Genomic DNA, 14496 nt, shown 5'->3' on the forward strand with positions numbered 1-14496 from the left:
CCTCCTTCGGTTTATCTTCTGTATAAAATAACTTGAGTGGCACAAACATACATTTTTGGGAAAATGGATATATGATTTGCTACTGCAGTAATCATAACCATTAAAAAAAGAATTTTACCAGTTTTTTTTGACTTGTGTGCATTTAAAAAAAAGTGTGTGTGTGTGTGTCTTAAACAAAGCTTACTAATTTAGATATGCCACTTTGGTGACTTCCTGCCAAAGTAAGAGTTCTTATATTTTTCTTCAGAGACACATCTTAGTATGACTATTTTTAGTTTTTGGATCCTCGCCATTTGCCGTAATTTCAGACTAGACATGATGGATCCACATAAATACTTCTAAGATTTACATTACATGATACATTTTTTAAAGGGGGACATGTGAACTGTTAAAAGCAGGTGAGGTCTCAGGTCTGGATTTTATTTGGTTTATTTAAAATTTTTGATTTATAGTTTTGATTCTTAAATTATTTCTTACTCATCTTTTGAGCATCGAGATAACTAATTTTGTACCAAAATGGTGAAATCAATTTAAGTTGCTAAAGCAGTCTCCTGAAAGGTTTTTAAATCTGCCCCCAATCACCACCATACATAACCTCTTAAGTGGCATTTATGCATTACCTTTCTAGAAGATGACTGTCCTAGAAATTTTAAAAGCATATCACTTTGCCAGCTTTATTCAAGAATCACTATAATAATGAACACACACTTGTTATTGTTTGGAATATAGACCTTATCACTGAGTGGGAGAAGTTGACCAGCTACTAATACAAGAGACTTTGTTGGTTAAGCGAAGTTTGTAGATGGGATTGCTGAGACTGGAAGTCTCATTGTAAATTCAGAGAGAGAAGTAAATTAACCATGTGTTCCCATCTGAACAACAGAGGCGTTGTTTTAAAAGCTTAAATAAAAACCAGATAGAACCCTATAGGTCATAATTTCTTTAAAGACTAAATAAACTCTTCAAAGAGGAACCTCTTCAAAGAGGTATCTTTCCCTTGATTTACTATCTTACACTGTTTTGTGAAATTTGTTGGCTATTGACAAGCCTTTGAAGAAAGATAACTAAAACACATGTAGTTAGGGGAACTGGGTGGCTCAGTTGGTTAAGTGTCCAGCTTTGGCTTAGCCCATGATCTCATGGTTCATGGGTTCAAACCCCACATTGGGCTCTGTGTGGACAGTGCAGAGCCTGCTTGGGATTCTGTTTCTCTCCCTCTCCCTCTGTTCCTCCTGCACTTGCACACGTGTGCTTGGGCTCTCTCTCTCAAAATAAATAAACAAAAAAATAAAAATAAAATACAGGTAGTTACTTCATGAAGTCCTCTTGTATATGTGTTGATACATTTTCCAAGTTAAAAATTACTTTTTCATTAGAGGCAGTAGGCAGAGGAGAAAGATCAGGGAATAAGCATTTGTCTTAATGTGCCAGGTGCTATGTTAGGCACATTACTAGGCTCTTAGTTCACAGCTGTTCTGGGAGGTATATAAATAGTATTTATTTGCATTCACCATGTGAGAAAATTGAGCTCAGATAGGTAAGTAATTTGCCCATGTTCATTTAAATTTAATAACTGGGAGAATGCCAAAAGTAAACCCAGCTCGGTGGAAAAGTCCCAGTTCTATGCAGGACCTCACCTTGCCACACCAAAGATTTCATGAGTAGTTATATAGAAGCTAGAGTGGCGAGTAGATGTTAGCTAGGTGGAAGGGGTGGGGTCATCATGTACAGTGTGGCAAGAGGTTTGGAACAGGTGAGGGGAATAGAGAAACAGGGTATGAGGCTTAAGTCAACATTTAGACTTAAACAAAATTTATATATAGCAAAATTCACTCTTTAAGGATACAGTTCTTTGAATTGAGACAATTTAGACGTCAGAGTTATGTAACCACCACACAAGATACAGAACTGATTTATTACCCTAAATTTCTTCTTGCTGCTCTTTTGTAGTGAACTCCTCCCACCTCCTACACCTCTGGCAACCACTGATTGGTTCTCCATCCTATAATGTCATATAAATGAAATCATGCAGTATGTATCCTTTTGAGTCTGGCTTCTTATAGCATAATGCATTTCTAATTAGGGAGCCATTAATGATGTAAATGTTACTGTACAGTTTTGCTACAGTTTTTGGCCTTGAACTCTCAAAATGCTTATATCATCCCCAATTCCAGTTTCATGTAAACCTAATTTTTTTTCAGCTGAGAAACGATTATAGTTACAGCTTCAAATATCAAAGAAGCCCAAAACAGATTTCTGATAAATGCCCAGGAGAAAGTAACATAGAAAAAAATTAGCTGTCTCTCCCCACACCCTATTATGTCCACCATCTCCTTGCCTTTTGAACATAGAAATCTGCATGGAAAGAGTGCTACTGACCGTGACCTTTGCCAGCTTGAAAAAGAAAGGGAACAGCTGTTACCATGAGAGGGTGGAAGGAATTAATGGTCCTGGCCAGTTGGCACTGTGTGCCTTTTGGGAAGGGAACAACAGGTGACCAACTTCTTGCTTTTTATTTTTGTTCGTGTATAAATAAATAGGCCAACATTTTTTTTTGTGTGTGTGCAGAAATCTGAGTCCATATTAAAATAACCTGTCCTTATAGTTCTGGGTATTTTTTTTTTAAAAGCTGTTTAAATTTATACACACATTTATTTTAAGTATCTTAATGAATGAAGAGACTCCAGGGTTGAGTATATTATAGGTCGTTAGTGACAAAAAAGCACAGAAAGTAAAATTCTTTTGTAAATGTCACTTAGATCCAAACTGCTTTTTCTCCCCTTTGTCCCAACTTAAGTACAAAACAAAACCCAGCAAGATAACTGAGTACTTTTTATAGTAAAACCGTCAGCCACAGAGATGTGGTCAGTTTAAGCTGGTGACCAGAGTGCAGGTGTCTCTAAAATCCGAGGGTGCACTGTTCTTTGAACTCGTGGCCCTGGATACTTCACGTGCCATCTCTGTGAATCATACCCAAACATACAGTTCTATCACTGATCCCTCCTGCCTGACTCAGGGCTCTTCCCCTTTTCCACCTCTACTTTGCATAAACTCATCTTCCTGCAGTACAGCTTTCACCCAGGCGTTTCTTGATCAAGAGCCAATGCTGACTTTTCATTTATTTTTATTTATTATTTTTTAAAAATTTTTAAAATTTTTTAATGATTTTTCATTTCTTATTGAGACGTATCTAAATTACTGACCTGGAACAAAACATCCTTATACTGCAGTTTTGTTTTGCTCATTCATATTTCTGTTATTTTTCAGTTCCCTCTATTTTCGTTGGATCATCCTATTTTTTTTTAGATTGCCTGGCAACAGATTGAACTCAGTGATGAATCCTTTTTTTTTTTTTTTAGTGATCAATCTTAAATGCATTTCTAATTCCATTTCCCATTGCATTTGTTATGCCATTAGTCTCTTTATTCCATTACAATTGCTTTGAATGTTTTTCTATTTTTTTTTTTTAATGTTTATTTATTTTTGAGTGACACAGAGAGATAGAGCATGAGTGGGGAAGGGGCAGCGAGAGAGGGAGACACAGAATCCGAAGCAGGCTCCAGGCTCTGAGCTGTCCTCACAGACCTCGACATGCAAACCGCGAGATCATGACTTGGGTCGAAGTTGGCGCTTAACTGATGGAGCCACCCAGATGCCCCAAAATGTTTTTCTGTTCTATTAAAACCTCCATTTGTCCTCTGCTCTGTCATTTTTTAGCAAATGGTACTACATTTTAGCAAATGGTACACACTTTATTTAGAGGGTTTTGGGGTTAAATAAATACATGTTTGAAACCTGGATGTACCAGTTACTATCACAGCTGATAGCCAGTAGTGTATATCTGAGTCTTACCTTTTCTAGCCCACAACCCTTCATTGTCCTGGTCTCTTCATTGTCCTAGTCCCTTCTATGGACCTCTTTAAGATCCCACAACTGAAAGATTGAAGCAGAACCCAGCTTTAGCACCAGCTGGTGTCTGTCCTGAATGGCCAGTGCTGGTGCAGCACTAGTTGTTAAATACTTTTAATTTCACCCTTATTATATCTATGACTTTAATTAAGTTACTTATCCTTTCTGACTCATCCTCTCATCCTTAAAATGGGGATGATAATACCTGTTTTACAAGGTGACTCTGCATTCATCCAATATTTGTTGAGGGCCTGCCCTGTTGTAAGCACTGACTTAAGTGCTTAGGATATATCAGTGAACAAAAATGTCCATACCTAATGAAGCTTGTGTTCTAGAATTGTTAGGATGAAGTGAAAATTAATGTTAGATGTTCAGTATGGTGCCAAATACATAGAGGTGTGTACAGTGTTTTAGTCTTCTTTATTCCCCTTTGCTACACTTTTCCATCAGGGCCAAAGGGCCAGGGGGATTATGGCTGCAGGGAAAGAGTGAAGCCAATAACTAATAATTAGGTGTGGCTTCTCCAAAGGGGACTTGCTTTGTGACTACTTTGCATAGCAATACAAATGAAATAGGAAGCTTTTAAAATTTTTTGTAAAAAAACCCTCTAATTGACCCTGTTTTGGATGGTCTTTGTTGTCTACCTCTGCTTTCATTTCCTCCCATCTACCATGGATCTAGTTTTTTCCATTCATCCATATTGTCAAGTCCCCTCTGCATCCCACCCTGCCCCCCCCCACCCACCCGAACCCATTCTATCACCTCAGTTCACTATCCTACCTTTTGTGCTACAGACAAAAAGAAATTGTTAGCCTTCTTCTGCCTTATTTGTTCTTCAAGGTATGGACCAAGTTACCCTTTCCTTCCTTTTTGTCCAGAGGACATATAAAGGTCACCTCTACCCACTCGCTCTTCACTTCTTAAATCTTGTCAGTCTTTCTGTTCCCAGTCCAAGTGCGGCAATTCTTCTGTCAGTGACCTCTTGTCTGTTCCTTTTCTGCTCAACTTCTTTATAAGTGGCATTTGTTAAGACCAGGTGAACTCAGTGGGTGCATGGCCTCATTGACCTGGGTTCAAATCCTAATTTTGCAACCTTTGTGGCCTTGGGCAGGTTTCTTTATCTTCAAATCGATATAATAGTACTTACCTTTTCAAGTTAATTGAGATTAGAAAACTGCAACACGTACCATACTGTCAGGATATAGGGTAAGAGTTAATTAAAAAGTAGCTACTGTTACTGGTATTTTTTTAAAGTGCCCCTTCATTTTTCCTGGCATTATCTTTTCTTTCATATTGTATCCTGTTTTCCTGGTAGTTCCTTCCATGTTAGTTGGCTTTGTTGACTTTGTGTTTTCTTTCCAAGATTATGACTATTGTCTCTTTCACTGAGTGATCTTAATAAAATCTCGTGGCTTCACCTCTCCCCTTTATAATTGATAATTTCATATATTCATCTTTTTTCTTTTTTTAATATTTATTTTTTAGAGAGAGATCAAGAGAGAGCACGTGTGTAAGTGGGGGAGGGGCAGAGAGGGATGGGGAACAGAGGATCTAAAGTGGGCTCTGCATTGACAGTAGCGAGCCCAATGCAAAGCTTGAACTCATGATCTGTGAGATCATGACCTGAGCTGAAGTTGGATGCTCAACTAATTGAGCCACCCAGGCACCCCCAGATATTCTTTTGTCTTCATTCTCTCTTGAGTGTCAGCTATATGAGTCTAGCTGTGTGTTAGACATGAAACATTTGTCAAATGATGAGGAGTAATAATTAGGAAGGGGTGCATTGAATCTGTAGAAGAAACCATCATACCTGCAAAGTTACTAGTTTCACTTGTTAGAGAAATTTTGAATGATTCTCTTTACTTTTGGACATTTTTGTTTTAAACATTTGTTTATTTTGAGAGTGAGTGAGCAGGGGAGGGGCAGAGAGAGGTTGAGAGAGGATCTCAAGCAGTCTCTGTGCTGTCATCATGGAGCCTGATGCTGGGCTTGATCCCATGAACTGTAGGATCATGACCTGAGCTGAAATCAAGAGTTGGACACCTAACCAACTGGGCCACCCAGTGACCCTTTACTTATGGACATCTAATGATCTTTTTAAAGGAGGGGTAGAAAACTTCTGTTCAGATGTAACATATAATGTGTCAATTAGCAGGAGGATTTTTCATGTGATTCTGGAAAGAACATGCAACACCTGTTTGCAAAGAAAGCAAGAAAAATACTGTATCCCTCTCTCCTCCCCATGTATTTTGTTCAAATTTAATTGGACACCAAATAAAGAACATTCCTTAAGTTTGGAATGAATACAACTTTCTATAAACTGCGCAAGTAACAAAATAGTAAAGAGCCAAAAAGTTTTTATTTACTTTTAACCTAGGACTGCTAAAAGGAGAAAATGAAAGGGTTTGTAGAGGCACATTTCACAAAAGTAACTGTAGACTTACTTGTTACACTCAAGTATACTATATGTAGAAAAATACACAAACATAGTTAAATTTACATATGCTGGATTTTTTTTTCTTTTTGAAAGGGAAAATATTTTTTACATAAGGGTTTTACCCACTACCTTTTGGTAAACCATGAACCCCTAGAAGCAGTTCCCTCACTGTTTATTTTTCTTGTAAGTTTTGCTGAAGTTTCACATTTCTGTAGTTTACAGCAAAGTAGACTTAGACTTTAGGATGGCTCAGTCAGCCCACGTGTAGTAGATTAAGATGTATCCTAGGTCACACAGAGCAATTCCACCTTCATACCCAGTCCTACTGAAAGAAATCAATTGCCTGTATGTAGACCAACTTAGTTTCTAAGAATCATGAACTTGACTGAATGGGACCTAAAAGAAAATGTTTTTCTTCTTTCTCGTTTGTAGAGCAGGGAAATGGGACCCTGGTGGTTAGACTCCTTTCCTAAAAAAAATTAAAAAATTAAAAAAAAAAAAAGGTGGTATGATGTGGTGAAAAGAAGAGGAACTTTTTGTTGAAATGCCGGCTCCCCTGCTTACCACCTGTGTAATAGTGGTTATTTGCCCTAGTGCATACCCACAAGCTGTGTACTCTTGAGTTACTTAGTATCTCTGAGTTTCTGATAAGATTTAGCCCAGAGATAGAGGTGGTACCTTGTTAACAGTTTAATAATTTGATGTATTTGTGTTTTTCTTTTTTTCTTAAGCCTTTAACAAGACTAATTAACCTGCAAAAACTGATGTAGTTAGTTGATCTGACTTTTCCTTCGTTTTCCATTTCATTCATGTTTGATCTATATTCTTTTCACTTTATTGAGCTTTTAAAAAATAAGTTACTGAAAATACTTTATTGTATTGAATGCTTGTTTCATCACTTTTTTTAATGTTTATTTATTTTTGAGAGAGACAGAGACAGAGACAGAGACCGAGTGTGAGTCGGGGAGGGACAGAGAGAGGGAGGCATACAATCCAATGTAGGCTCCAGGCTCAAACTCACAAGTTGCAAGATCATGACCTGAGCTGAAGTCAGATGCTTAACCAACTGAGCCACCCATGCACCCTCTCTCTTTTTTTTAATGTTTATTTTATTTTTAAGAGAGAGAAAGAGCATGAGTGGGGAGGGTCAGAGAGAAGAGGAGACACAGGAGAGGGTTTATTTAGAGAGACATCTTCCTATAACACTAACTTGAACACAGTATTCTCCATTACTATCCTAAAATATTATTGAAAATTATCTCTATGGCAGAGAATATTCCACTGCTTTTTAGATAGAGGTGTCTCTTTAGGGGGATAGATATGCTATGGTGTGTGTGTGTGTGTGTGCGTACGTGTGTGTGTGCCTGCGTGTGCCTGCCTTAGTCTGCTTGGTCAGCTGTAACAAAATGCCGAAGATATGGTGGCTTAAACAACAAATTTATTTTCTCATATTTCTGGAGTCTGGAATTGTAAGATCAGGATGCCATCATGGTTGGGTTCAGGTGAGTACTCTCTTCCTGGCTTATAGATGGACACCTTTTTGTTGTGTCCTCTCATGGCCTTTCCTCAGGCATGCACACTGAGAGAGAGATCTCTCTTTTTTCCTCTTCTTTTAACTAAAATGTTTTTTTTAAAGTTTTATTTATTTTGAGATCTTGAAAGAGAGCATGAGTAGAGGAGGGAGAGAGAATCCCAAGCAGGCTCTGCACTGTCAGCACAGAGCCCGATATGGGGCTCTAACCCATGAACCATGAGATCATGACCTGAGCCAAAATCAGGAGTCAGACGATTAACCAACTGAGCCACCCAGACACCCCCCATCTTTTCCTCTTCTTATAAGACCAGTCCTATTGGATTAAGTCATTGGATTTATGACCTCATTCAACCCTAATTACCTCCTAAAAGACCTACCTCCAAGTATGATAAAATTGGGGGTTAGAGCTCCAACATAAGAATTCTTTGGGGCACTGAATTCACTTCATAGGGATGTGCTTCTACACATGTGTATATATAAAATATATGAGCAGTAGAGATAATAATTGTGATATATTTAACCTGAAGAAAGAGATTCATGCTTAGACAGTAACAGTCCAGTATTGAAGCTCATTATTGAAGATTCTTCATAAAGATATTGGAGTGTTATTGCAGGTGGTATAATATTATCATAAAAGGATGGTTACCTGAGATACCCTTTTTACTCAGACCTCATAGACTACTCAGTTCTCACTCTCCTTAATGTCTCAGTATTTGACATTTTACCTTTCTAGATACAGGCTTGATACTCTTACCTCTGTTGGCTTTTGTATCACAACATTGCCCTATTTCTCTGTTGTTCATTCTTTGCCAAGAATGGCCAGTGTGTGCTGCTGAATGAAACAGACACAGCCCCTGCCCTCTAGAGCATGGAATCATCTTTTCTTCCTTTCTCTCCTACAGTCTCTGTTCATGATTTCACTATGGATATTAGTCATTAGCTGATTGTTTTATCTGTGTTAGTTTTGATTTGGGCTGTTTCTGAACTGTTTGATTCCCCTGGCTTAAGTTACCACTTCTAATGCCAATAACTTGCATATTTCTCCCTACTTCTGATTGTTATCCATTATTCATTTAGCCATTTAGTGTCTTTTCATTTAGAGCCAACTGTGTGTGTGCCTGGTGCAAAGAATACGAGAATGATAGCGTCTTTGCCTTGAAGTTGCTGACAGAATGTCGGAAGCAATATGTAATACAGTGTGATAGATGAGTCTATAAGGTGCCATGGGACAGATAAGTAAGGCATGCCTGCCTTGGACTGAAGGGGAAATGAGAGGGCAAGTATCCCCATTAGAAGGATGAACATATATGAAGGCACCTAGGGTTTTGAAAACATAGTATGTTCAGGTAACAGCAAATGGTTCAGTGTGATTGGAGTCTTAAGGGCTACATGGGGAAGAGTGAAAGATGAGGCCAGGCTAAGAAGTTACCAGATTACCCCAAAGGCAATATTCTCAATAATACTAAAATAATTTTGTTCCATCATAAACCACCTTCCACTCCTAACTTCACATTTCTGTCCGTGGGGCCACCATTTTATTTCCAAACCCTGAAGTTCATCTTCAAGTCTGCCTCAGTAATTGTGACTAGGTGTGACGTTGAGTCATTTCTATATTCAGAACACTCTTTCATGCATCCTTCTCTATTTTCACTGTCAACACACTACTTATCAGTTAGTTCCTGGATTGTTTCAAAGCTGTATGAAATGGTCACCTTTCTACTTTTTTTTTTTTTTAAAGTGAATTTCTCACATCCTTTATCTTACCCTGTTGCTGATCCTGTCTGAACAAAGAGCACAGTGATATTTTACTTCCTATAGGAAAAGTCCTTTTTTAGGCCAGTATTTTAAATGCTTAATTCTTTCTATTAAACACAATAATCTCAAGCACTGTTTATCCCCCAAAAAACACCCATAATTGAAGAATTAAGAGTAATCTGTAGCAGAGAACATTTTATTCCATTCACTTTGAGTTTTTTTATGAACATAATAAGTATTTTATACTGAACAAGCTTTTCCAGACAACACGTCTCCTGCCTCCCGGTCTTGCCTTCTTTTCACAGTTCTAATCTCTTAATTTATCCAGATCACTGGCCTCCTTGGGAGGCCATATATACATTGACTCTGGAATCAGCCTGTGTTGGAATCCTGGTTCGACTATTTATTAGTTTCAGCAAGGTCTGCATTTGTCTAAGCCTCATAATAACTTTGTGTGAAAAATGGGAGAAGTGGTATTACCTACAGGGTTGTAGGTAAGGATGGAGTTACTCTGCATAGCATAGTGCCTGTCATGTGTGAGCATGTAATACATGTTGGCTATAAAATGTTATATACCTTGAAAAACCCCTTGCTCATTCCCTGTCTGCTGTTGTTAGTGCGACCTCCTGCTACGCATGCTTCCTTATACCACGAAATGCTCTTCTTGAGCCCCTCCCTATTGCCTATAGTTTACCTGCTGTTACAAGTTCAATTCAGTTGCTTTTTTAAAAAATCGTCTTTTCTAATTACTTTGGCTCACGTTGACCTCTGAATTCCTATAGGACCTTTTATACCATTTAAGAAATTAGCCATACTTTCTTTTTATGGTATTTCTTTGTAAATTTGCAAACAGTAAGATTCATTTTTTGTCGTACATTCTGTGAGTTTTGGCAAATGCTTAGAGTTATGGATAACCATCACATTTAAGATACAGAACAGTTTCATCACCCCCTAAAAGTTTATCTTGGTATTACTTTTTAAACCATTTCCTCTAGTGTATATTCTGTGTCTACACGTACAGTTTAGGCTCTTGAACCCAGGGTCTGTTTTATACTAGTTTGTGTCTCTCTGTATGGCCTAGGCTAGTACTGAGCTAGTAGTGAGTAAATGCTTGACTGTTTGAATTATATGAAACAAAGCATAAAAACATGGTAAACTTGAGCCTATTACAAAGCTACTAACTTATTTAACTTCTCTTTGGTCTCTCATTTTATTTGGGTGAAAATTTCATTTTTCCTGTATAACTTACTAAAGTGATTTGGAGCCTTGCCAGGGCTAATAAAAATCATTTAAAATTTATCTTGAGGATAAAGACTGAAAGACTAGTTTCTTTCAGTTTTTATTATCAGATGTACTTATGGTTTCTATTTTCTTTCTTTCCCCTCGACTATTTTTGGCTGTTATGATATTGCTCAAAATTAATGTATTCACAAAGTTTTCCCTTTTTTTTCTTAAACATATTTAAGATACTGAACAAGTCCATTAAAAATAAATTAATTGCAAAATGTAAAATATAAATCCTTCTTGTTTTTTCAACTTCATTTTTCCATGGGCCAATTCCATGGGGATTTCTTTATTGTATATTTTTAAAATCAGAGGTCAACGCAAGTAAGAGAATTTATACTTGATAAAGGTGGGGCTGATATGGACAAGCTAATGCTGCATGGTTTCTTTAATCTTCACTCTTGGGTGTTTTGGAATATTGATCCTTTTCAAAAAGTACCAAATATGGTTAAGATTTGCATCCCATTCAGTAGACTTTACTTCCTAATGAAGTGAACTGAATTTAACCATGTGTGTCTTTTTTTCCCTTCCCCAACAGCTTCCATGCCTATGGCTGTTCTAAATTTGGGCCAAATATATCCATTTCAGAGAGGCTTTTTCTGTAAAGACAACAGCATCCAGTATCCGTACCATGACAGTACCGTCACATCCACTGTCCTCAACATAGTGGGGCTTGGTTTACCCATTTCCTCTGTAAGTAAATTAATAAGTAGGTAGTGATGGGTATGTTGTGCGGAGGTTGGATGAGGTGATGGAGTTGGGGTGGGAGCAAATCTGTAGCACTGTCTTCACCAGTGTTGATATGGTGAATGACTGAGGAGGACACCCACTGTTTTAACCTAGAGACATTGTTACTTCAGTTACAGGGGGATGTTACCCAAAACAACTTGATGTCATCCTGAAGAATTAGAGAATGATTATTTTACAGTGGAAGGGTTCATTTAAGTCATTTGGACCAACCCCTTTCAGTACATCAGTGAAGAAACTTAGGCCCAGAAACTTGCTTAAGCCCAGTAAGCTGTTTTATGGCAGAGCTATAACTAAGATGATGCTTATTTTATCCTATTTTAAATGAAAATTGAAGCTATAAAAAGGAGATAGATTTATTTATTAAAATTGAGAAAACACTTCAGCACAAAGAATATCAATACATATGCAAAATAAAATCCTCGGAATACATTAAAACTTACTATTTTAAAAATAGTATTGACCTAGATAGTTTATCGGTTTATAGGATAATTTTGGTTTTCATTTTTTCAAATAACTGGAAACTTTCCTTCTAGGTTAAGTTTCACAAATTAGGGTTAGGATTGACCAATGAGATTTTGTGATTACTGTCTTTTATTTATTTATTTTTTTCATGATTACTTTTTTTATCCTTGGCTGTGATTCCTGAATCTTGCCCTTTGCTGTTTCTCTTTATGTGACTTGGAAATAGAAGAGAAGGAGCAAAGATTTACCTCATTGATGGTCTTGGGAGTGCAGCAGTTCCTGGTGTATTTCTCCTTTTGACCAGTTGTCTTTTGGCAGTTGGCTTCCCCAGATGGTTGACTTAAAAATTTTGTCTTAGCAGACCTCGCAGGCTTGTTTCCATCATAAGACTGGCTAGCTTTCTTTCCCTATTTTGCCCTGATGGCTAAGAATAATAACCTAACTACTTCTTTGGTTTTCCATTTCATACCTGAGTTCTTTTTTTTCTTTTTCACTAGCAGATTTTTGTGTTGTTTTGTTTGTTTTTGGATGGTCTTTAGCACTTTATTGTGGAAGGTAAAGGGTACTGGGTTTTTGTAATGTATCAAGATATATTAAATATTTCCTTTTATTGTCTACACATTCTAATTTGATTGTAAGTACTTTCATAGGATTAAAAGAGGAGAAAAATCTGGGATTTACTTTAGGGAAATAATTAATTTTTCCCTAAAAAGTAATTTCCATCATAATTGGTAAGGTTTATTTTAGGCTTCAAGCTTTTGAAACATTGTGCAGCAAAGCGTATAGTATTGCTACTTAGATGAAAATAGACTGTACTGTCTTACGGTAACTGTACTTTGTATGAAGTGCAAGGTGTTTATTGCAGCTGTTATTTTGAGCAGCTATAACCAGATAAAGTTTTTAAAAACTATCCCTTTCCTTGAGGAGATAATTGTTTGACTATCAGGAAGTTACTTTTAGTTGTTTGACTTGGTACATTTTATCTGTTTCTTTACAAAGGTTAGTTATATAAATAATAGATACTCATTTCTGAGTTTAAGAAAATCTGTTATATAAAGGAAAAAGAAATCACCCTTAGTTCTACCACCTGAAGACAGTTAATATTTTGATGTTATTTCCTTTAGTTGGACATTTTTTTTAGGTCATTATGAACACATTGGAAATTCTGTTTTGTTCCTTGGTTTTTTTTTTTTACTAGTTTAATAACATTTTTTGAGTTATTAATAAATATCAAGTACCTTTTAAGTTAATAGCAATAAAGCTAAATTTTTAAAAAACAACAGGAAAAGACTTAGATAGGAATCCTTGGGTTCTTCAATACTAATTCGCATAAGATTGCTATTGAGTGAAATGACCTGGTATAGAAGACAATTTTATTTTCTGTAAAGTGGTTTGTGTTTGATGTAACTTAATATGCATACATACTTTATAATTGGATGAGTACTAAGATTTTCAACAGTGACTTTATTTTACAATTTGAGGTCTATAATCTTTTTTAAAAAATGCGTTCTGTACTTTTTATCAGCTAATCAAAAAAGATGCAACATTCAGAAAATTATAGATTTCTATGTTTTTGGTCTTAAGGTTTCTTTTTGGGTTTTAAGAATCCACTTTTTATATGACATTTTTTTTTTCCTCTCCTTTTGACTTCAAGTAGGTTTATCTTCTCCCTCTGTAATTCCTCATACATTACTTTCGTAAATTTTTACATTTCTAGAAAATGGTAAAATCCTGAATTTTCATGCAGACTTTCAGAGTAATGATAGTAATGATAAAGTAAGTGTTAAATCCCAAATCCCTGTGTTACAATGAATTAGTATACTTTTTCTAGAGTTTAAAATGTATACAGTTTGGGAATAGAAAACTATTGTCTGTGTTTAATGGGTTATTTTACATTGACTTGAGTAGTGAGTGTGAGTAGTTGCTTTTTTTTAAGTCTTTTTTTTTTCTGGTTGAAACTTTTTTTTAGGTCTTGATTGCTCCATGGTATAACCTTGTAGTAAAAATGTTTAGCCTAAAGTAATGGTATAGACTATTTTCTGTGGCCAGCTTATAAAAACTCCTAAAGAGACACTGTATATTATTCAGTGATGTCAACTGCATCATGACCAACTATGGGTATATTTGGATATATGTGAAAAAGGCTTAGACTGTTTATATATAAATTTTCTTATAAATTAGTGAGGAACAGATGAATGCCCTAAAGTAAAGTGAGCAAAGGGCATGAACAGAAAGTTGTCAGTGGAAGACAAAAATTGCCAAAAAATATTTTTAAAAAGATGTGATTTTTAAAAAAAATCAAAGGAGTTCATTTTAATTTCATTTATTTATTTTGAGAGAGACAGAGTGTGAGTAGGGGAGGGGC

General features: G+C 36.4%; 1 protein-coding gene across 3 annotated transcripts in view; it reads left to right on the top strand.

The window, feature by feature from the left end:
- The window catches only part of PLPP1 (phospholipid phosphatase 1), a 90082-nt gene that overhangs the window by 18155 nt on the left and 57431 nt on the right, over positions 1 to 14496 (top strand). For 2 of the 3 annotated variants that reach the window (XM_058732496.1, XM_058732507.1), the window contains exon 2: positions 11458 to 11612. The exons of the other annotated variant lie outside the window; for it this stretch is intronic. In XM_058732496.1, the coding sequence (XP_058588479.1) occupies positions 11458 to 11612 (155 nt within the window). The remainder of the gene's footprint in view (positions 1 to 11457; positions 11613 to 14496) is intronic. 3 annotated transcript variants of the gene reach the window in all.

Source organism: Neofelis nebulosa, chromosome 1 (genome assembly GCF_028018385.1).
Source record: "Neofelis nebulosa isolate mNeoNeb1 chromosome 1, mNeoNeb1.pri, whole genome shotgun sequence".
In the NCBI taxonomy this organism is placed as follows: Eukaryota; Metazoa; Chordata; class Mammalia; order Carnivora; family Felidae; genus Neofelis; species Neofelis nebulosa.